This window comes from Canis lupus, chromosome 5 (assembly GCF_048164855.1).
Source record: "Canis lupus baileyi chromosome 5, mCanLup2.hap1, whole genome shotgun sequence".
NCBI lineage: Eukaryota > Metazoa > Chordata > Mammalia > Carnivora > Canidae > Canis > Canis lupus.
The window spans coordinates 68,771,655-68,793,348 of record NC_132842.1 but is presented as its reverse complement, the minus strand read 5'-3'; the positions used below and the strand labels follow the sequence as shown (position 1 = coordinate 68,793,348).

General features: G+C 48.2%; 1 protein-coding gene across 7 annotated transcripts in view; it reads right to left on the bottom strand.

Moving 5' to 3' along the window:
• PHC2 (polyhomeotic homolog 2) overlaps positions 1 to 21,694 on the bottom strand; it is a 123,251-nt gene that overhangs the window by 27,594 nt on the left and 73,963 nt on the right. For 3 of the 7 annotated variants that reach the window (XM_072827287.1, XM_072827288.1, XM_072827286.1), the window contains exons 6-9: positions 19,883 to 20,035; positions 18,443 to 18,755; positions 4,938 to 5,365; positions 4,519 to 4,684 (exon numbers count right to left, since the gene is read on the bottom strand). In XM_072827287.1, coding sequence (XP_072683388.1) covers positions 4,519 to 4,684; positions 4,938 to 5,365; positions 18,443 to 18,755; positions 19,883 to 20,035 — 1,060 coding nt within the window. Of the gene's footprint in view, positions 1 to 77; positions 233 to 4,518; positions 4,685 to 4,937; positions 5,366 to 18,442; positions 18,756 to 19,882; positions 20,036 to 21,694 lie in introns of those variants that run through there. The other 4 variants (XM_072827290.1, XM_072827289.1, XM_072827292.1 and 1 more) reach the window with 3 other exon arrangements.

Sequence of the window (21,694 nt, the reverse complement as noted above, 5' to 3'; positions counted from 1 at the left end):
GCCCGGCTCCCCGAGCGCCGAGCGCCGGCCGCGGGACCCCTCCGGCGAGAACCCCTCCCCCGCCAACGGGCACTGACCTGTCCAGGGCCCGGCTGGACCTGGCCGGGCGGGGCCTACGCAGCCCCTCGGCCGGGCGCCGCCTCGCGCGGGGTCCCGGGCCCGGGCGGGCCGTCTCCTCTCCGCCGGGAGCCTCCGAGCCGGGGCCCGGGGCTGCCGCGGCGCGTCCGACCGCACCGGCCTGGCCGGCGTCAACAAAGGGCTGCGGGGGCGCGAGGCCGGGGCGGGGGCGCGGGCGGCGGCCGGATTGCGCGCGCGCGGCGGGGGCTCGAGGGCTGCAGCCGCCGCGGAGACAATGCAGCGCGTCCCGGCAGGGCTCCCGCGGCCGCCTCCGCCGGGGGCGGGGCGCGGCGCGGGGCGGGGCCTGGCGGCGCGGGGCGGGGCGGGGCCTGGCGGCGCGGGGCGGGGCGGGGCCTGGCGGCGCGGGGCGGGGCGGGGCGGCGCGGGGCGGGGCCCCCGGGGGGCGGGGCGCGGCGCGGAAGCCGGGCCGCGCGCTTCCTTTGTGCGGCCGCGCCGGCCCCGCCCCGCGCTCTCCGGAAGGCGCCCCGGCCCCGCGGCGGTTCAGGGACTTGGGCTTTGGGCGCAGGGAGGCGGGCGCCGCGCGGCCCGGCACGAGTCCCCGGCGGCGTGGCGGACTGTTGACTCCCTCCCGCCCCCCGATTCGGAGGCAACAGTGATAACGACCAGCAGTAATCGAGGGCTTAGCGTGCGCCGAGCCCTCCGTGCACGCATCCCCGCTTAGTCTTCACAATGACCCTCCAAGTAGTCATTATTCTCCCCACTGGGAACCGAGGGTCAGAGAAGTTAAGTAATGACCCAAGTGACCCAGTTACACCATAAACGGAGATAACGCCTACTCTTTAGGCTTACTGTGAAGGTTAACTGAGGACATTCACACAAATTGCCTGCGGTGCTTGGCACACAGTTGGAGCCCAATAAATGTTTCTTCTCTTCCTAAACCACCCTGGTTTAAACGGAATGGTCGTGTCCATTCACCAGCTACGCTGGGAGCCGTGGGGGATGCAAGAGGTGGGCCAGGTGACCCCCCAGCCTCGCCGCCCCACCCCCAGCTTTATCAGGAATAGATGACGCGGACTTCTCCCTCCATGCCTGACGCCCTCTTTTCCTATTTTCTTGCCTTTTTTAGCATTCGTATTCTCCCTCCCTCACCCCGCCCCCTGCCCCCGCTTTTTCCCTTCCTTTGTTTCTGCGTCTTATATTTATTTTATATGCACTGATTGTTCACTCCCTCTTCCCCCTATTCCTCTTCCTTTCCCTCTACTGTTTTTCGAATTTTCAATGTCTTCTTTCAAAAATATTCCCATTTCCTCCTCCTTTCTGATTTGCATTTCTTATACTTACACAGGATAGAATACTCCACTTCTATTTCCTAAGCAGGCCCGCAGTTTCCTGCCTCCTTACCTTTACTTCCTCCTAGATTGCCCTTTCCCCAACTCTGCAGGTCTAGGTCCTACTTATCCTTCAAGTTCTGGACAACCTTTTCTGTAAGGAGCCAGACAGCAAATACTTTAGACTTGGCTGGATATACTTTCCCTGTGGCAACTATTCAGCCCTGCTGTTGTAGTCGGACAGCAATCACAGACAAAATACTGTGTTCCAATAAAACTCTTATTTATAGACACTGAAATTTAGATTTCATATAATTTTCACATATCATGAAGTATTCTTCTTTTGAGTCTTAAAAAACTTTTCAAATGTAAAACCCATTATAAAACAGTTTACAAAAACTGGTGATGTGATAGATTTGGCCCACGCTCTAGAACAGTGCCACTTCCTCCCGGCAATCTATCCTGATAATCTCTACTTGGTAGTAACTCTTCCCTCTTAACTTTTAAAGCACTTACCTATAATCCTTCCAGTGCATTTATCACATTTTGGTTTTTAATGTATGTTTTCTTCCTGTGCATTTCTCATCTTTCCCAGCAGACCTTAAGCTCGTTGAAGGTGAAGCACAGACCTTATTTCTCTATGTATTACCTCCCAGCCCACAGTGCTTTGCATGGAGCAGGCATTCAAACATACAGAATGGATCAATACTTAAGTCTTGGGTGGTTCACAGTTGTTTCCACTGTGCAAAGCTTACTTCTCTCATGAGATAGTACCTCAAGAACAGGATGCTTGTTGTAATTATAGATTTCAGAGAGATTTTTGAGAGCTCCATAGAGAAGACAGAGAAAAACAGGTAATGTCAGTTCATTTAGGAGTTGCTGGATAACAAGTACTTGAACAAAGAATGTATATTATCACCAACCTGCAAACAGATCATGTGTCTTCAGTCGGGTCCTATTCAACATTTCTATCAGCCCATTGGTTAAAGACAAAGAGAACATGCTATATGATTTACAGATGGCAAAGTCAAGCAGAGGAGTTAATATAAAGAATCACAAAATCCAGGTTTAAAACATTCCCCCCCCATCACTGATTCCGTGTCTCTGTTTTCCTATCTTTCAAATGGGGATGATAAAAGTCCTTTCCTACCTCACAGGGTTACTGTCAGGACTAAATGAGGAAATACACATAAAGCCTGGCAGAGAAGGCTCAGTAAATATTAGCTATTAACCATTTTCTTGCTGGACAGGAACTACAGGCTGACCTCACAAGGTAACATTTAATAGATATAATTATATTTTGGCTCAAAATATAAATTGTACAAGTTTGAGACTGTAGAGACCTGGAATGATAGCAGTCCATGTAAAACGAAACCTCAAAAACAAAATAAAAAATAAACCCCAAAGCCAACCCTCTGGGATTCAGGTGACACAGGGCTCTGTGAGCCGGCAGTGTCATTCCCCTGGGAAGGAGGAGCTACCATGGGGCTATGAGTATGTTGCACTGATGTAGGAAGGTGAGGGAGTTCTGCTCGGGAGCCAGAGTCAGGGCACTGTCTTTTCATAGCAGTGTGACCTGGACTCTCTATAGGCTTTTATTCCCTCCTCTGAATCATGAGGACAATAGTATTTATCTTTCAGGGTTCTCATGAATGAGTAAAGGAAAACTTAGAACAGTACTTGATACCTAGTAGGTATACAAACAAATCTCAGTTCCTCCCTACCATACCAAACAGATCTAGGAAACAGTCCTGTCCCTTGAAGGGCTTATACAGATAAGCCCTTCAAGGGACTTGAAGTGGACTTGGGTGCCAACCGATGGTGGCTAGTGGCTTTTTATATTTGGAATTACTGTGCTTAATTTGGGGGCTCATACTTTGGGAGAATTAATGCAAAGGTAGACTGTGGTTAAATAAGAACAACCAGATGGTGAGAATGGAAGGATCTTGACATGGGATGGGGGGAAAAAAAGGTCTCAAATATGCAGCCTGGAGATTTTCCCTCTTAATGGGAAGGACAAGAAAGGGACATGGTAACTGTCTACAAACACTGCAGGAGATGGAGATGGACCCTGTTATAATTCACAAAACATTCACAGCCAGTGGTGGAAGTTCCAGGAGAGCTGGTTTTGGCTTACTTTGAAGAGCAACTTTCTGATAATTAGAGCAACTCCACAATGGAATGGGCTGCTTTTCAAACTGGTGAACCCCTTACTATTGCAAGTGCCAAGAGAATGGATGGCCTCCTTCCACTCTTTTACTTTTCTTTTCCTTGATCCCATCCTCTATTCTTTACAGAAAACCAAGAGCCCTTTCCCCTACTTTGTTCCCAAGTGCTTGTCTTCTCATTTCTCTTTCTTGAGTTTCCAACCTCTTTGTCTGTCGGTTCTCCCAACCCCGACTCCCAGCACACCCTTAGTCCACTGACTAGAACTGCCTCCCAGACTTGCAGGTGGCCCATTGCTCAGAATGTCACAGATCTGGGCCAAGATTGCATACCAGCAGAGAGGGGACCCAGAGGTTGTGCTGTGACTCTCCCATCAGGGTAGAGGATCCAGCAGAGTGTCCTGAAACCTAGTCATGGAGAAGGCCATTTGTCACTGGGCACTCACAGACACACGGGGATCCCAGAACTGAGCAGTTCTTTCAAAGATGCTTTCCATGAGCTGAACATATTCTGAACTCCCTTTGCCCTTCCCCTAGGCACTTGCCTTATCTTTGATTTATGGCAGCCATTTGTCATATTTTCAATTTCAAGAACTCCCTCTCAAAGCAAAGGAAGCAGAGAATTGAAACAACCGCATACCTGCCTGAACTCTGAACCTGACATATGAATATGCAGATGTATCTGACAGCAATGCCATTTAGGCCTCAGAGTCTGGATCTAGAACTTTCCTTATCCTTCTTTATCCTTTTCTATCTTCTAGGTCCCCTTTCTTTATCTTTGGTTTATCTTCCCGTTTCCCCCCTCTGTTTCTACGCACACCAGCTTCCTTGTTGCCTTATGGGCTTGCAGTGGTTTACCCACCCAGGCCAGATGTCCAAGTGAAATGTGGGATGGCAAGGAAAGCCAACTCTCCCCCCTCCCTCGAGGGCCCCACTACACTTCATACCGTGAGCTGGGGACTGCTGGATGTTAGGGCTCTTGGGGACAGGCAGGCCTCCAGGCACGGCAGTGATGATGGCCTGTTGATGTGGTGATGGGCCAGACCGAGTCTCAGGCACACTCTTCTCTCCAGGTACTGCTTCTTTCCAGTCATCCATGTTGCACTCCTGGGGCTGTGAAGGGAGAGGACAGAGATCATCTTATAAATTGCCTCAACATCCTTGAATACTTGCCCTGTTTCCGAAGAGTCTGGGTAGCAGGCAAGGACATTAAGATTCAGCCAGCCCTAAATTAGGGAGAGGCCTCTTGGCTCTCTTGGATCACCCAGAGAGGACTTAGACCAAAACACATCCGCATGGGGGCTGTGGCATTGCCCGAGCTGTGTCTTCTCATTTGTTCCCCGGACCTTGGCACTGGCTTACTCACCACTGGTGAAGCAGGCTGCAGTTGTAAGATGACAGCTGAAGCGTGTTGGAACCTGCGTTGAGGGGTGTGGGCCAGGCCCTCAGGGTATCCATTGTGGGGCCCAGCGTCTGGCGTGGGAGGGTGACACTGCTGAGTGCTGCCAGCCTTGTTCAGATTGGCCGTGGGGCACTGGAGAGGCAGGGCGGGTGTAACCGGGCCTAGTGGCATGGCGTGGGCTTCGGGGCTGGGCTGCAGGGTCAGGCTGGGAGGGACCGAGGCGAGCTGGGGGTGGGACTGGGCTTGCAGCGCTGGCCGGGACTGCTGTGGCAGCGGTGGCGGTGGTGGCGGTGGTGCTGGCTGCTGTGGCTGCTGCTGGAGTACGAACTGGGGCTGCAGGTGCTTTGAGGGTGGCTGCGAGAGGAGCTGGTGCGGTTGCAGCTGAGCATAGGCTGCAGGGGGACAGATCAGGTCAGGGGGCACAGGTTGACCTCATCTTCTGCTGTGGCCCCAACTCTGCCCCTCCCACCTACATATCACAATGGCTTCCCAGAATCAAGGTCTCGGCTTTGATCTCTTTCAGCTTTTGCCTAGACCCTGGCCTGGCCAGGCCACTGCCACAGCCCCCAACTGTCTGTTTCCTTGCCTTCCTCCTGTGCTAAAGCTTGGCTGCCCCTCAAAGCCCACTGCAAAACTCACCTCCTCTAGGAAGCCCTCTTGGACCGTGCCAGCTGTTCAGAGAATCCCTGGATTCTACGGTGTGCCATATTGTCTGGCCCCTCCATGCCCTTCACTCACTCTTCTCTGAGCCTGCAATCAATGTGGCCTCCCATTGCCCAACCCAACCCTGGCTCTGCTCAGGCTGGGCTTCCTCCGCCAAGAGTCAATTGCACACAGGACTGTTACATACAGAAGGGCCTCAGGCTAGCTGCTAAACCTCTCTAGGCCTTGGCTTCCTTGTCTGAAAGTTGGAAATAAAAATCATTCCCACCCAGAAAGTTGTTGTAGGGATGAAATGAGAAAAAATTGTGTGAATAAAATGAGAAAAAAAGTGATATGGTGTGCATAGCACGGTAACTGTCAAACAGTCATGCTCGATTATTTCTAGCTATAATTAAAGTGATGATTGGTTTAGGTTCTCAAAGTATGCTGGACTTACATTTACCATAAGAACATGTATCACAGTGTATTATAATCGTTTCTTAACTTTCTTCCCTTGGAGATCGTGAACCCCTTGTGTCAGAAATTATCCCGGGTCTCTTTATCCAGAACCTGGCCTAATGCCTGACATTGGATGGGTGCTAAAGAAATAAACTTCTTGTCCTGAACTGGAATCCATTTGTTGCCATGTGCTGCTAGCCTTTTCTTCTCCTGGCATTTTAACCAGGCCAACTCTTTGAGGTAGGGATTCGCATACTTTTTTAGTAATCCATTTAGTGTCTAGCTCATGCCTTGTATACAGTACAGATTTAGATTCAGCTTAGAGATTGATTGTCCTTCCTCCTAACCCTGCCTAGTGGCATCCAGGCCAGCTTAGCATGAGGGTAGCTCCCCCGAATCTGTCTTGCCTGAATGGGGCCCTCCACCAAGACTCCCACAGCTGGGGAGCTACTGCAGACAGGCTATGCCTTGCCAACGCAGAGGGCCACAGCTGGAAGCTCACAAACAGATTTTTACAACCAAAGCCTCCAAACTAATAGGGATAAAGGCAAATTTTGGACCCTGAGCTAACATTTTAAGAGTCCTGTGATCCCAACAGGTGCAAAGCAATCAGATTTCAAACTAAGCTGGGGCTTTTTTCTTAAATTTTGTCTATTTACACATACGTTTCCAACTATCTCATCACAGCCCAGCATAGAATTCCAAGCAGAAGGCCAATCAGAATGGAATGGAATGGAATGGAATGGAATGGAATGGAATGGAAAGGAAAGGAAAGGAAAGGAAAGGAAAGGAAAGGAAAGGAAAAACAACATGGTCTCTGGTAACTGGCAGAGAGCAGAAAAGGGTTGAGAAATGCACCAGGTTTGAGGTGATGGGGGACCATCCAAATGGAAATTGTCAGTAGGAATTTGGTGATTATAAATTGCCCCTGCCTCCCACTTAAGCCTTTTCTCCCAATTCCACATTGAATAGCTCATAACTTAATCAGGCAAAGATTGTCAATCAGGCAAACTAAACAATCAGGACTCTTTGAGAGGACTGTCGATAAGGCACCCGGGAGATCCCACAGATGCCACACAGTGCCCCGTTAGGCTTGAGCAGTTACGAAGACCATAAAGACCATAGAAAGATGGGTACCATCACTGAAAACCCAAGCAAATCTTTCTGTCTCTCAGTATAAAGTCATGAAGTCCTGCCCCGGAACAGTTGCTCTAGGGGTTGCCCATCAGAGGTAAGAACGGGTGCAGGCACGAGGCAGGGAGCTAGCGTCAATGGCACATCCCACCACTCCCTGGCTGTGTGCCCAGAGGTGGGTCCTATTCCTTCTCAGGGATTCAGAGTTTTATCTAAAACAGGAAGTTTGGGTGAGGTGAACACATGAGTCTCTCCCAGCTCTAGTCTGATGGGGGTGGCTATCATAGGAAAGTGGTTTAAAACTCAGTGGTTTAAAACTAAGGTGGTGTAGATGGGACGGACGCCTGCATGGCTCAGCGGTTGAGCGGTTGAGCGTCTGCCTTCGGCTTAAGGCGTGATCCCAGGATCCGGGATCGAGTCCCACATCGGGCTCCCTGAAAGGAGCCTGCTTCTCCCTCTGCCTGTGTCTCTGCCTCTTCTGTGTGTCTCTCCTGAATAAATAAATAAATCTGGAAAAAAAAAAAAGATGGTGTAGAGGCGGGCGCCTGGGTGGTTCAGTTGGTTAAGCGTCTGCCTTTGGCTCAGGTCATGGCCCAGGGTCCTGGGATCAAGGCATGCATTGGGCTTCCTGCTCAGTGAGGAGTCTGCCTCTCCCTCTCCTTCTGTCCCTTCCCCCCGACTTGTGCTCTCTCTCTCTCTTAAATAAATAGATAAAATCTTTAAAGAAAAATAAAATACAAAGTGGTGAAAAGAAGGTCAGAGAGGAAAAGAGTTCTAAGTCTCCAGTGCATAGAGTACAGTTAAGGACAAAACACATTTGCTTGCCAAATTGGGAAAGCAACTGCTAGCCTGCTGGCCGGCTACCCCAGGGCCTCCCCATCTATCCCACTCTCCCCTCTGCTGCTCCTGGAAAACTGAAGGCATCGTTTTGGAACAGATGATGCTAGTGTATGCCATGGCTGGAAACAAAGCTCATGAAGCCTTAGATAAGTTCATAAATCAAAGGCTCAAGGTATTTTGGGGAAGTGTACATCTGTAAACTTTTGAGGTTAATAAAAAGCAAAGACCACGATTTAACTCCGGCATTATCCTGGGTCAAAAGTCCTTTTATTTAAAATACTGTGATAACTTTGTAGTTGGTCTTTCTGATTCCAGTTTCTTCTCTCTATAATCCATTTTATAGATTGCAAATTAATCTTTCTTTTGCAAGTTAATCTTCCTAGCACATAGATCTGACTCCCGATTAAAAGCTAACAGGAAAAAAAAAAAAAAAGAAAAGCTAACAGGGATCCTCCTTTGTCTGTTGACTAAAGCTCCAGGCATTCGAGATCTCTTTACAACCTTTTAATTTCTATTATTTTTTTGATCCGAGCAATCTACTACTCATTGTCCCCTGTACAGTTTATGCTTTGTCTCATCCCACCTAGAGTGTCACACAAATCAAATCTTCATCATCCTTTTTCTGCCCTTACAGCTAAGGAAATTCTTCCCTTTGAGGTACATCAAGGTCTGTCTGCTTTGCATCGCCCTCAGAGATGCAGCATGTCTAGTGGGCAACTTACAGTTCTAGAGTCAAAGTGCTTGGATTTGAATCTTAGCTCTGCCTCTTACCAGCACTGTAATGCTGGGCAAGTTACTTGACCTCTCTGTTTCTCTGTGTCATCATCATTAAAAGGGGTAATGATGATACCTATTTCAAATGACTTGTCTCTTTTAGTAGGCAGAATTGATGGGATTCACTTATTTCATCCAAAGAACCTTGAATTTAGTGGATGCTTAATCAGTATTGGGGAATGAATGAATGACAACGTGGTGGAACTCCAGCTATTGTCCCACAAAACCTTTCCTTTTCAGAGCCAGAACATGGATGAGAGGGATATAAACCCATGATCTTTTTGGTTTAATCAGCATTCTGGTTTATGGAAGACCTTCCTCCTACTCAACCCCTGCTCACTACCTTCCTGCACTAACTTTCAACCCACCCCAGCTGCTCCACTCGCTGTGCATAAAATGTCATATCCCATCGTGCCTGTTTGGCTTTGATTTTGGTGCTTCCATTTTCTGGAATGCCCTCCTCTTGCTTCAGTGATCTGAGGCTTAAGCTTCTTTGGCTCAGGCTCAGCTCCTGTTGTCTCCCTCTTTGCCTTAACTCTTAATTATGGGTTTTCCCGCAGAATTCCTGGAAGTTGTTATCGTTTGATTGATTTGTGATTTAACATGTACTATCTTGTATACGTATTTCACTGGTTCTTAAACATTGATTCTTATCCCCACCCCCCAAACACGCACACATTTGAACATAATATCCTTTGAACTGGGATGCATATGGCAACTGCTATCTGGTCAACTGGCAGTGCTTTTCTTCCTTAAAGTTTAATAAAATAATGGTGTATCTCACAATCAGTGGCCTCCTACATTAAGTCAAACGGGAATACTTTTATTCTTGTGTGTATTTCCTATCTCTCTAGCTGTCCTGTTTCAGTCAAAGGTATGTTCTATGTTTCTTTTTATTTTTTTTTAATTTAAAAGATATGATTTAATTTAGCTGGAAGTTTTTTTTATTTATTTTTATTTTTTTTATTTATTTATTCATGAGAGACACACAGAGAGAGGCAGAGACACAGGCAGAGGGAGAAGCAGGCTCCATGCAGGGAGCCCGACGTGGGACTCGACCCCGGGTCTCCAGGGTCACGCTCTGGGCCGAAGGCAATGCTAAACTGCTGAGCCACCCGGGCTGCCCTAGCTGGAAGGTTTTTATGTCTCCTTTTACCTTCTACGTTGTCCAACATGATACTCTACGTGTTTGCAGATGCTTAGTAAACGTCTGCTGTTGATCACAGTAAGATCAATGAATGCATCTCCCTCTACCATGCCCTCCAGCTCAGTTTGGGGTGGTAAAGGGCATTTGCAGCCATGATACCAGAGCAGGCCATGCTCCTCTTTCCCACAGGTAGGATGGGGCATATCGGTTTATGAAATGTTAATACACAGAAATCTCTTTTTTCTTTTTCTTAACTTTTTCTAGTGCCCAGTAGCTTCATTTTTTCCCTGCACCTACTTTGGCTCCCCTATCCCCTCCTGCTGTAAAGTACACTGCTTCTAAGGAACAAAGGGTTGCTTCCTTGGGACCTTGACCACAACTTTGGAAGGCTCCATCAGCCCTTCCTATTATGGAGCAGGGGAGGGGCAGGCCCAGGGCCTCCACAAATTAGAGCCAAGCAAGAGAGAGACTCTAGGCAATGCTCATCTTTCCGTCTGGTGCTCTAACCTTGAACAGCCTCCTTAAAATCTCAAGAGGCCAATTCACTGCTCCCAAACCAGTTGGTTGTTGGCAACAAGAGGATTAAGGTCCCCCAGAGTAGGAGGGATTACTGGCTGGCACCCTTCACTGTATTCACTGTTAGAACTTATCAATAATTAATCTCTATTGATCTCAAGGCTTCAAGTATGCAGGAAATAGCTCACTGCCCCAGACATGCTGAGTGAGACTCTTGTCCCAAAATATACCAGAGCAGCATCTCTTTCATGGGTCCAGGCCTGCTTATACACTTATTTTTTCAAAGACTCTGCTATAACAGACTAGAGTTGCTGGAATTAGCTAGTCTCTGGGTCAGGGGAAATGCCTCTCAGAGAGGATGGCATTACTCTTTACTACCCACTGCTCTTCAGGGTTTAGAAAGTGAAGAGATACTTTTAATCATTCATTCACTAAATAAACATTAACAACCCCCAAAGATACAAGTGTAGTAATCCAAAGGGGCACCTGCATCCCAATGTTTATAGCAGCAATGTCCACAATACCTACTATGGAAAGAGCTCAGATGTCCATCAACAGATGAATGGATAAAGAGATGTGGTATATATACAATGGAATTACTACCCAGCCATAAAAAAACGAAACTTTGCCATTTGCAATGACGTGGATGGAACTAGAGGGTATTATGCTAAGTGAGATAAGTCAATCAGAGATAGACAATTATCATATGCTCTCACTCATATGTGGAATTTAAGAAACAAACAGAAGATCATAGGGGAAGAGAGGAAAAAATTAAGTAAGATGAAATCAGAAAGGGAAAGAAACCATAAGAGACTCTTGACCATAGAAAACAAACTGAGGGTTGCTGGGGGGGGAGAAGGTTGGTGGAGGGGGAACAAATAACAAACATTGGCAAGCACCTACTACAAACCAAGTACCATGTTTGCTGCTGGCTGAAACACGGTCCCTAGAATAGATTATTGTTTAGTAACAGAGACATTTACTCTTGGCATATCTTGGTAAATGTTACAAGAGGAGATAAGCACAGAATACCAAAAACACAGAAAAGGGGATTCAACTTCAGGAGAGCAGAGAAGGCTTCCCCGAGGAAGCATTTACCATGACTTGGAGTTAGGAAGATGACAAAACGAATAGCACATGGGAAGAACCGGAGACATAAAAGACTACAGTGCATTCAGAAACCTGTAGGGCATTCTCTACAGACACTCCCAGAGTGTCTATAGTAGAGGAGCCAGAAGAGAAGGCAGTTTTAGGAGGAGTCTAAATTATGCTGGTATCCATAAAAGGCTGCTCTTCTCTGAAGAGGTCTGTCTCATAGGATCAGGCCTCGGGGGTGACTGAGATTGAGGCTGACTCTACAGGGCAGAGTCCCACATAGACAGGGAAGCTCCTTTTAGAAAAACCTAAAGCAAGAGCCACATGAATTTTCCATGATGCAGTTCCTCTGTGCTGAGGGCTAAGAGTTTGAGGGGGAAGTAAAGCTAAGGGAAGTTTCCCTGTAAGAAGAAACTAGGTTATAGCAACAGGATTGCAACTGCAGAGGCACTCCACGGTGGTCTGTCTATGCCTTAACGTCTTTAAGCCTGCTCTGTAGCCATCTGGCAAAACTAGCAAATATCCTCTGTGAGCAGAATTCCTTATAAGGAATGCTTGGAGCATTAAAAAAGAAAACTGGTTTCTGCATCTCTGCTCCCACCCCACCTTGGCCGAATGATGGTAGTACTGCGTGAGTGGCTAAAGGCATGGGTTTTAGAGCCAGATCTGGGTTTGAATCTTGGTTCTGCCACCTATAGATGGTATAACTTTAGACAAATTGCTTATCCTCCCTGACCCTTGCGTTCCTGTTCTATAAATGGTGATATGTACCACCTAGTGTAGCTGTTAGCACCACATGGAATATTATGTTTAAATCACAAAAAGGTTCACTGCCTTTGCACATACCTAGTAGATGCTCATCAAATGAAGCTATTCTTAAAATACTATCAGCTATTTGCATGTTGCTTTGAACTTCTCAAAGCATTTTTATAATTTGAATCTCATTTATTCATAACAGTAAGCTTATGAGGCAAATGGGCAGTGTTCCCATCTTATAAACAAGAACTGAGAGTAGTTTCCAATTGACTTCTACAATGCAGTGTGTTAAGGGAAAATTGATTCTACTTGACAGATGAGACACAGTGCCTTGCATGTAACAAACACCCCAAAAGTGCTGATGGGCAAGTGAATAAAACAAGCCAATAAGCACAAAGTAAAATAGCAAGCCTTGGAATATTAGTTGGAGGCTCTTCAGACCTTTGCAGGTGATCTTGGAGGAAGAACAATGAAAAGGGAGTGTTTTTGTCAGAAGGCAGGGAGGTAAAAGGGATGCGATGGGTCAAGTAAGTCACAAAGTGGTAGGAGTGGGGGAGAGGAGACAGATCTGTCCCAGGAAGCCATGAGCAATTCGAGTGGTTCAGTGGGCAATTTGGGGAGGATTTTGCAGGCCCCCCACAGAGTCAGAGTCAGTCTTATCAGAAGTCATGAACACACTATTTATTGAGTCCCTCCTACAGGCTAGGCATTACAACTGATAAAGTAGGAAAGAAAGACACAGGGAAGGTTTCCCAACAAGAAAGAAATAACAGTCTCTGAGGAAGATGATTCTAGCAGCTGTGAGTGGGAATTCCTGGCCATCAGTTAAGCCTCTTATAGTCAGCAGGCCTCGAGGAAGGCAGGGAGCCAACACAGAGGAAGTATCATCGGAGCCTGGTGATGAGCTGGGTAGTGATGGAAGGTGGGACCAAGGAGGGAAAGGGAGCTGGGAGCTGTGGAGAGCCTACTCTGTGCGGGTCACCTCTGCAGGCCAGCACACTCATCTTTATAGCCTGTGGGAAGTACAATCATCTCAGTTTTATAGGTGAGGAAATTGAGGTTTACAGAGATTAAGTAACTTGATGATGGTCATAAAACTAGTAAGTAGGGAAGCTGGGGTCTGAAACCAGATCTAACTCTGAAGCCCATGCTTTTCCCATTATAACACTCTGCTTCTGTGCTAAAGGCAAATGAAATAAAAATAACCCTGAGACTGTGAGCCTAGGGTATAAGAGTTGCTAGTTCATGACCGTGGGCAGTGGCTGGAAAACTGGGAACGGAGATTCTTCCTCAGAGGAACACATCCAGATTTTTGTTTTTGTTTTGTTTATGAATTCTGTAAAATTTAAAAATGTGTGTGTGGTGGAGTGACATCCAAGGGGAATATCCTATAGACAGGAAATCTACAGGGAAGGGGAATGAAGACAGGGAGGGGCCCATATTCAGATGTCATCTGCAGACAGGTGGTAGGTGTCTGAAATGGAAGAACAGACAAGCTCCTTTAGGGGGTAAATGTTGGAGTAAAACACCAGGAGGACAGAACTGAGTCTTTGGGAGTCTCACAGCTAATGGCAGTGGGGGCAAAGGGAAAGGAGGGAGGAGCAGGTCCCACCTACACGCACAGATGGTCACATGCACACGTGGCCATTCTGGACGTAGGTGCTTCCCAGTGCCAGCTGAGATCATCCTCCTTCTGTTCTGTTCTTGAAACTTACTCATTTTTCAGGCACAACTCAGATTTCCACACCCCAATTAGAATTTAAACTCTTGTTCATCTCTGTAACTCCCATATGGTTAGCATTATGTTTGGCACATAATAGGTGCTAAATGAGTATTTATTGAGCTGAACTAAACAATTAAAGAGACAGAGAAAAACTATTTGGGGATGACAGTTAATTAGTCTTTCTGAGCCATATCTTCTTCATTTAGGGGAATGGAATTGTCAGGATTAAATGAGATACGTAGGTAAGATATGTGGGTATTTCGGACAGTGCCTGGGACATGGCTGTTCATTAACTCGTAGTTATTATTAACTGGTAGTTGGCAATGACTCATAGAGGTAATATAATAGGAGCCTAGGGTGAAGGATTTCAGGAAAGAAGGCTCAACACTTCCAAGGCCCTTTGTGTATCACAGTTGTATCCTCTTCCTCTGTTTCTGTCACACACACATACACACACGTGCACACCTATGATGTGTTAAGCAAAATATCAAACTCTTCCACTGATATCCTGTAGACTTTTTCCCCCTAATATAAAGAGGAACTTCTTAGGAATCTAAATTTGGTCCTACAGTGATAGTTGAAATGAACTGGTTGGTTGCACAATTTTAACATCAAAATTGTTGGGAATCTTGACTCTAGCGAGATAACGAGTCCATTTGTATGTTTTGTTTTTATTGGATTCTCTAAGTAAAAGTGTCTATCTCACAGCTTGGAAGCTGCTCTGGGAGAGAAATGTGGTGCCCGAGAGTCCTAGAATCAGCAAGCATCACATTGTCCGGCCTATCACAGACAGGAATCACTATTCCCTGACACAAATCCCTCTCTGCAATAAAACAAAGCTGCTATGTGGCAGGCCTTTCCAGCAGAGAGTTTTCTCTCCTCTGATGAGACCTGAGGAGGGATGAGGAAGCAGAACAAAGACCTGGCATCTGGAGCACAATTGTGTGGAAAGGGCCTAGAATTTTCAATAACCTGACAGTTTCCTTTTTTTCACAGCATCAACCTCCTGGTCAGCAACTTTCTCCTCACCTTTGGGCCTGAGTGTGCACCAAGGCCCTGAGTTTATCCCCTAGAATGAGGACTCCAAGAACCAAGCCTCTTGTGGGGAGCTGTGGGCCAGCTCCCTTAGGACTTGGTTTCCCTGGAGGCCTGGCCCATGGGACCTTGCAGCCTGCCTCTCCTGCCCTCCTTGGTTCTGTCCTCGAATTTCCAAGAAGCCCAACTTCTTAGGCTCTGCTCTCCGCCCCTTATTCCCCTCCCCCACCTGCCAACCCACCCCTTTTCAGGGCATAAGGGACCTTTTCTATTTGCAGATCCTAAAGAAGCTGGTTGCCAAGGTGACAGGAGCAGGAACAGCAGGGAGCTCGCCATGGGGGAGGGGCTTTGCCCCCAAACAGCTGTCAGTGGGAGCAGTCCCAGCTGGGACTACAGCATTTGCCTGTTCTGGGAGGACATGGCCCCCAGGGGGACACATTCTCTCCCCTACGGTCCCCCACTGCCCCACTGCAGGTCTCCACTGGTTATTCTCCCTGGGGGCAACGAGCCAGCCAGCTCGAAAATGCTTCAATAACCAACAAAAACCGCCACCCCCTTCTCTCTTTTTCTCTCAATCTCTCTCTCTCTCTCTCTCTCTCTCTCTCTCACACACACACACACACACACACACACACACGCGTGCGCGCGTGCGCTCTCGCGCACAGGCACACACACACACACACACACACACAAGCACATGCGCACATGCTCTGATCTCTGTTCATTTGCAGTGGGTTGGCTGGGCAGGAGGCCAGAAGTTACCTTTGCCTGAGGACGCAGGAGCCCAGGGCAGGGGCTCCTCCAGGCTGCCCCCACTAGGGCATAAAGATTATTTGTCTTTTTTTTGTTCCAGAGCCCTGAGAGGATCTGCAGCTTCCTGACCCTCCCCATTGCCTTGCATCTGGGAGGTTAGGGGTTGGGGAGTAGAATCACTGGGCTTGTAGAGAGGAAGGGGTAGAAGAAGTAAGGAAGAATGGGAGGTGATGGTAGGAGGTAGGAACCATGCAAAGCCCACTGATTTGTGTGATCTAGATGCAGCCCACAGCTGCCCCACAGAAAGTTCTGTGGAACCACTTGTCTCTGTATTGCATATAGCCACATACTGCTAGTTTCAGGCCATGCCAGGGGCCCCAGACCTCAGCCTGTAACTCACAGGTGTTCACCTTCATAAAGTTCAAGAGAAGAGAGCCTTCCACTCGATTCTGTAAACTACAGAACTTAGAACCATCAGGCTCTTTGACTTTTGGGTTATGAACAGGAATGGCCTAGGAAAGACCCACATTACTGCAAGAATTGAGAGCGGCAAATATGGTTTAATGGCTAAGGACACAGAATCTGACTCAGTGGGGCATGGACCTGGTTCCCACTTCTGCCTCTTACGACTTATGTGACCTTGAGCGACACATGTAGCAAGTTCTTGGATAACCTCTCTGAGCTTTCGTCTTCTCCTCTGCAAAATGGATAAACACACCTACCTTATAGGGTTCTTTCCAAGGCAAAAAGGGGTGGTATGCATAAAAATGCCTAGCATATGGTCTAGTTTACAACAGCTGTTTTAATAGCGCCCTGTTTTCTCAAGACCCCAGGATTGCCTAGCACATTTAGGAAGAATTCAAGAACGGGTCTTTCTTTTGAAGAGTCCTTAGAACCTGGGGGGCTGGGTTGGATCTGGGGAGAGGCTACATTTTGGCTTGGGTGCGTATGGTTCTCAGGAAGTAGGGTTTGTAGGGTTTGTAGCTTGAATGAGAAGGGAGAAGTGCTAAGTGACTTGTAGGGAGCTGCCTTCCTCAGCCCAGCAGTGACTGTCCAAAGGCAGAGAATCACCAATCCTTTGTCCTCGAAACCTCAAGAAAGTAAATAAAGGATTGTGGCTCAGATTCTTCATTGCTCAGTCGTGACACTTGACCTGTACTTTCCTCTATCTTGAATATCTTCCCCTACTTTGTCTGTTGTTGGGTAAACTACTCCTGCTTTGAGACTCACATGCCATTTCCTCTGAGGGACAGTATCTCTGACCCCTCCTCCTGGCACTGAGTTGGGTGTGTCCACACTTACCTTGAACTTACTTCTGTAATAGAATTTATGAAATTGAATGGATTTGCTTATATACCTGGCTCCCTCCTTTTGACTGCATTTAGGTAAGGAATTGTATTTTGACCCCGTTGGTTAATCTAGTAACCAGCATACACAAGCTCTCAAGAAAAAAAAATGTAGGTTAGACTGGATAGCAAAATGGTCTGGATGAGGACAGGTGAGTGGTTGTCTCAAGGATGTGACCAGGGTGATTCTCTCTCTCTCTCTTTTAAATTTATTTATTCATGAGAGACACACAGAAAGAGGCAGAGACATAGGCAGAGGGAGAAGCAGGCTCCCTGCAGGGAGCCTGATGTGGGACTTATCCTAGGACCCTGGGATCACAGCCTGAGCTGAAGGCAGATGTTCAACCACTGAGCCACCAGGTACCCCTGATTTTCTCTTTAATGCAAAGCCATGTAGTCTATCGCTATTATATTTACTTCTATGGTCTAACAGCATGGTCTTATTCCCTAGACTGATAAGCTGGCTTCTAAGGCTTTTCTGAGAAAAGACTGCTTAGAAAAGGCAATACTGGGACATGCTAGCAGACAGGGAAAGAGATCCAGCTTCTGGGAATGCTGACTCAGCCCCATCACAGAATCTTTTTCATAAGTAATCTGATTATTATATATTTTTTAATCTGCTAAATTTTTTCCTGAAGTGATACCCTCATTGGCAAGCCTTTTGGCTCCCTTCCCCAGAGCTGGATAGCTCCTGCCATGCTCAGAGCTCACATATATGAGAGCACTGATCACACTGCACCTCATAGTACTTGTCTTCCCAGCCGGTACCCTTCCCAGAGAGCAGAGCCTAAGTCTCATTCATCTCTGTGCATCTAAAACTGGCAACATAACTGTCATATATTAGTCAACAGATGTCTGTTGAATGATGATAAAATCAACTTCCCACTTCAACTCCCTGTGTGGTTCTTGTTTGCACCTGGCTTGTCCCCATCCCTGTAACTGACCCTTCAAGTATTTCAAAGTAGTCCAACTGCCAACCACCACTCTCTCATGGCTAAGAGCTATGATTCACCACTGTGCCCATCACAAAGGACTAGTTTATTCCAAATGTTGTGGCTTCCTCCTCTAAAGCTACATGGAGGCATGATGCAGAACCAGGAGCTGATGAACTTCTCAAGATTGGAAGAGGGAAAAGAGATGCAGGGCTAGTATCTTAGTATGTCTGTGGGAAAAAGGAAAGTTTGAAAGCTTCCTCCTCCCCCTAGTCCTGAGTTTTCTGGGATACGATCCTTGTTCCTGGAGCCCTTACCTGGAGCAACGAGGGGGTGGGTGGCCACAGCAGGTACCATCCGGCTGAGCCCAGCCCGGCCTTCCATGCTCCCCGGCACACTGCTGTTACCATCTCCTTTCTTGAGTGGCTCCATCACACTGTCAGTTATGCCAGGCTTGGCACCTGCGGGGGAACCCTGAGCGGTGTTTCTGCCCTGTGATGGGGTAGGCAGAGGCTGGCTACCACTTGGCGTGGGTTTCAGGGCCAAGCTGGGCAGGACAGGCTGAGTGGGGGAAGGGCCCGAGGCTGCTGCAGTTGGTGTCTGCTGTGTTCGGAGGGTCAAGTTCTGTACCTGGAAAAGAGGGGTCTATGGGAGTCCCAAGAATGTGGGTAGGAGTAATGGCATCACACAGCTAAGACGGGGAAGGAGTCAGGGATGGACCTAGGAATGGCTTAAATAGGACAGTGGGTTGCAAAATCAGAGAGAAAGAGAGAAAACGAGTTAGGGGTTGAAAGAGGAACCAGGAGCAGTAGTTTCTAAAGGGGACAAGAAAGAGTGCTAGTGATTGGATCCGTCAGCAGAAGAAATTGAATTCTGAGAAGGGATGACTGCCCAGGCTGGGGTGGGCACTCTCTCCCATTACCTCCTCTCCTCCCCCAAACTATCAGGATGGGATGCATTCCATTTGGAAAGAATTCCCAGTTACAGTGGGGCATGGGGCATCTCACACTCAAAAAGGCCAGGGCAAAAGTGAAAGTTAATTGACCAGCGCAGCCACCAGGCAAAGGATCATCATGTCCTCAGAATAAGGTTTATTACACCAGGATCCGTGTGCTTACTCAACCTGGCCCCTGGTGCCCTCTGCTGGATGCGCCGAGGCTGTGCCAGACTCACTTCCAACAAATCTGATTCTCTTGCTACCAAGTGCTGTCCCGTTCTGTAGCCAGGGTGAGGAGGGAGTGTGAGGGGCTGTTTTGCTCCCCGCTGCCCATAGCACCTTTACAGCCACAGCAGTATCTGTGTGCCAGCAGAAGGTGGGGACCCAGGACTTATCTTTGCTCCCTCTTCTGTGGCATTTTTCCTGAACTAGAGGGGCTAGCGTGCGTAACCAGAGTGGGATGTTCCACTTGAAAAGCAACACAGAAGTTATACTGGGAAGGGTGTACAGTAAAAAGCTAGTCATGACCATCCATTATTGGCAACCGCATTTGCCTCAGCATGCTGCTCTCTGACTCCTGATCTATGTATGTTTGAGGGAGTGGAACAGAGTCATGAGTGGCTGAGGTCTTCTCAACGGGATATTAATTAAGGAGTAAGTCTGGGAGCATCGGGATGTCCTGTCTCCCCCCGGCTTTCCTAGAAGATCCCAACCTTTCCAAATAATCAAAGTACCTCAGGGCCTGTGCCCATACCCAGTATCAGTACCCTTCTACGGAGGTGCCCACCCCCCGGCCCTCCCACCAGCATGGAATCCTCACCTGGGCGGGGGTGGGGGGCCGGGCGGGGGAGCCAGTGCCGAGCTCAGGCTGCACAGTAGCGACGGTGGCCGTGGGCGTGAAGATGAGCTGAGGGGACAAAGGAACAGTGCCGCCTAGGCTCCTAGCTACCTGCACCAGGTTACCTGGCTGGGCCTGGAATCACAGGAAACGAGGCGCCTTTTACCTGCCCAATGTGGGCTCAGCTACAGGACAGGACAGTTCAGCCAAGGAGCAGATATGGGGAAAGAGGGAGGCAAGAGAGGGAGAGTCCAAGGGGACCACCTGAAAGTCTCAAGAGGCTTGTAGCATCCTGATCCAGGCTGGGTGGTGAGGGGGATGGCGGAGGAGAGCCAATCTGGGGATGCATGTTGTGTTTACTTCAGAAGCCTCTGTGAGTTGCTCATCCTAGAGGGGCCAACGTTCCTGGGATACTCTGAAGTCATTCTCTCCGTAGTACCCCGGGGAGCAGAGACCTTGCTTAGGTTCAGACAGATGCCCTAGGACCTCTTTCCTGGTCTAACCCATTCCTGACTCCAGGTCTGGGCCAGAACAGGGCTCCCCTGCACAAGGGATCAAATTAGATGTATTTTTTTCCTCAGTTTTTAGTCAAATTTGGATTTGGGTATGGGGTGTAGAGACAACAGTGGTGGAGGAACCAGGGTGCCCAGAGCCGCATTCATGTCTGCATCTCCTTCCATGGGCTGTGGGCTACACGGTAGTCTCTGCATGACACCTCCAATCCCACGAGCCTAGCTGGTGCCCATGTGGCCGTGCTGATTACTCAGGAGCTGCTTTCCCCCAGACTTTGAGGTGCACCTATGTCTAGTCCTCTGTGCATGTTTGCCCTACTTAAGGACTCCAATTGGGGCAGCTGAGTAGGACAAGGGAATGAGTCAACTGAAGACAAAGGCAAGTTTGGGCAGTGTCACACTGTGCTTGTCCTGTCCCTAGAGAAGTGGAAGTCTACTCCATACTGTGTGTCCAAGAGGCTATTCCCTGGGAATGGAATACCACAAACAATGAACTCAGAGTCAAGAAAGGAAGTGATGGGACAAGACCAGAAAAGCTCCAGGTGCCCAGTTCTGGCCCCAGAAGCAAAAGGAGGGTAGGACTGTATTGTCTTCAGGATAGCGTGTCAAGGAGCCGGAGAGAGAAATCTTCAGGATGGGAGACACAAGATCAGACTCAGTGAGCCCAACAGAGAGCTAGATGTTAACTGCCTCCTGAGGAGTATGCCGCTGTCTTCCCTGGAAATTCTTCTAAATCTTAGGAACCCATAAGGTTCCTAAGGACCTTTGCATCCCTTAGGGACAGGTGTAAAGGAGAGATCCTAGATATGCAGGTCTGGGGATGATACCATCCCGGGCACATTTGGCACATTCAAATATGCTGAATTAACAGGTGATAGAGTGACCCTGATTTGGATGGGGGCCCAGTTGGGAGAGCAGTGGAGGCAGCAGCAGATCTTGAAGCTGAATGCCACCTTCACCACCTGGACTGGAATCCACCTTTGGCGCTTGAACTAGTGATGGCCAGTCCCTGTAAGGACTGCCACAGGGGGTTATGACCCCATTTCTGTAGAGTACAAGGATGTCTGTGTGCTTGCTTATCTTAAGCGTCCAAGGATACTGACCATCTGGGCATGGGCCCCTGCATTTTCTACCCTAATTAATTTTGGGGGGTTGGGGTTTCTGATAAGAAGAGGACAATTAGGGAAGGAAAGGATACATCATGGGCTATCTTCTCCATTTCAGCCAGAAACCCCACCTGTCCTTGGGTCACTGAGCCTGTACCCAAGCTCCTATTCAGCCT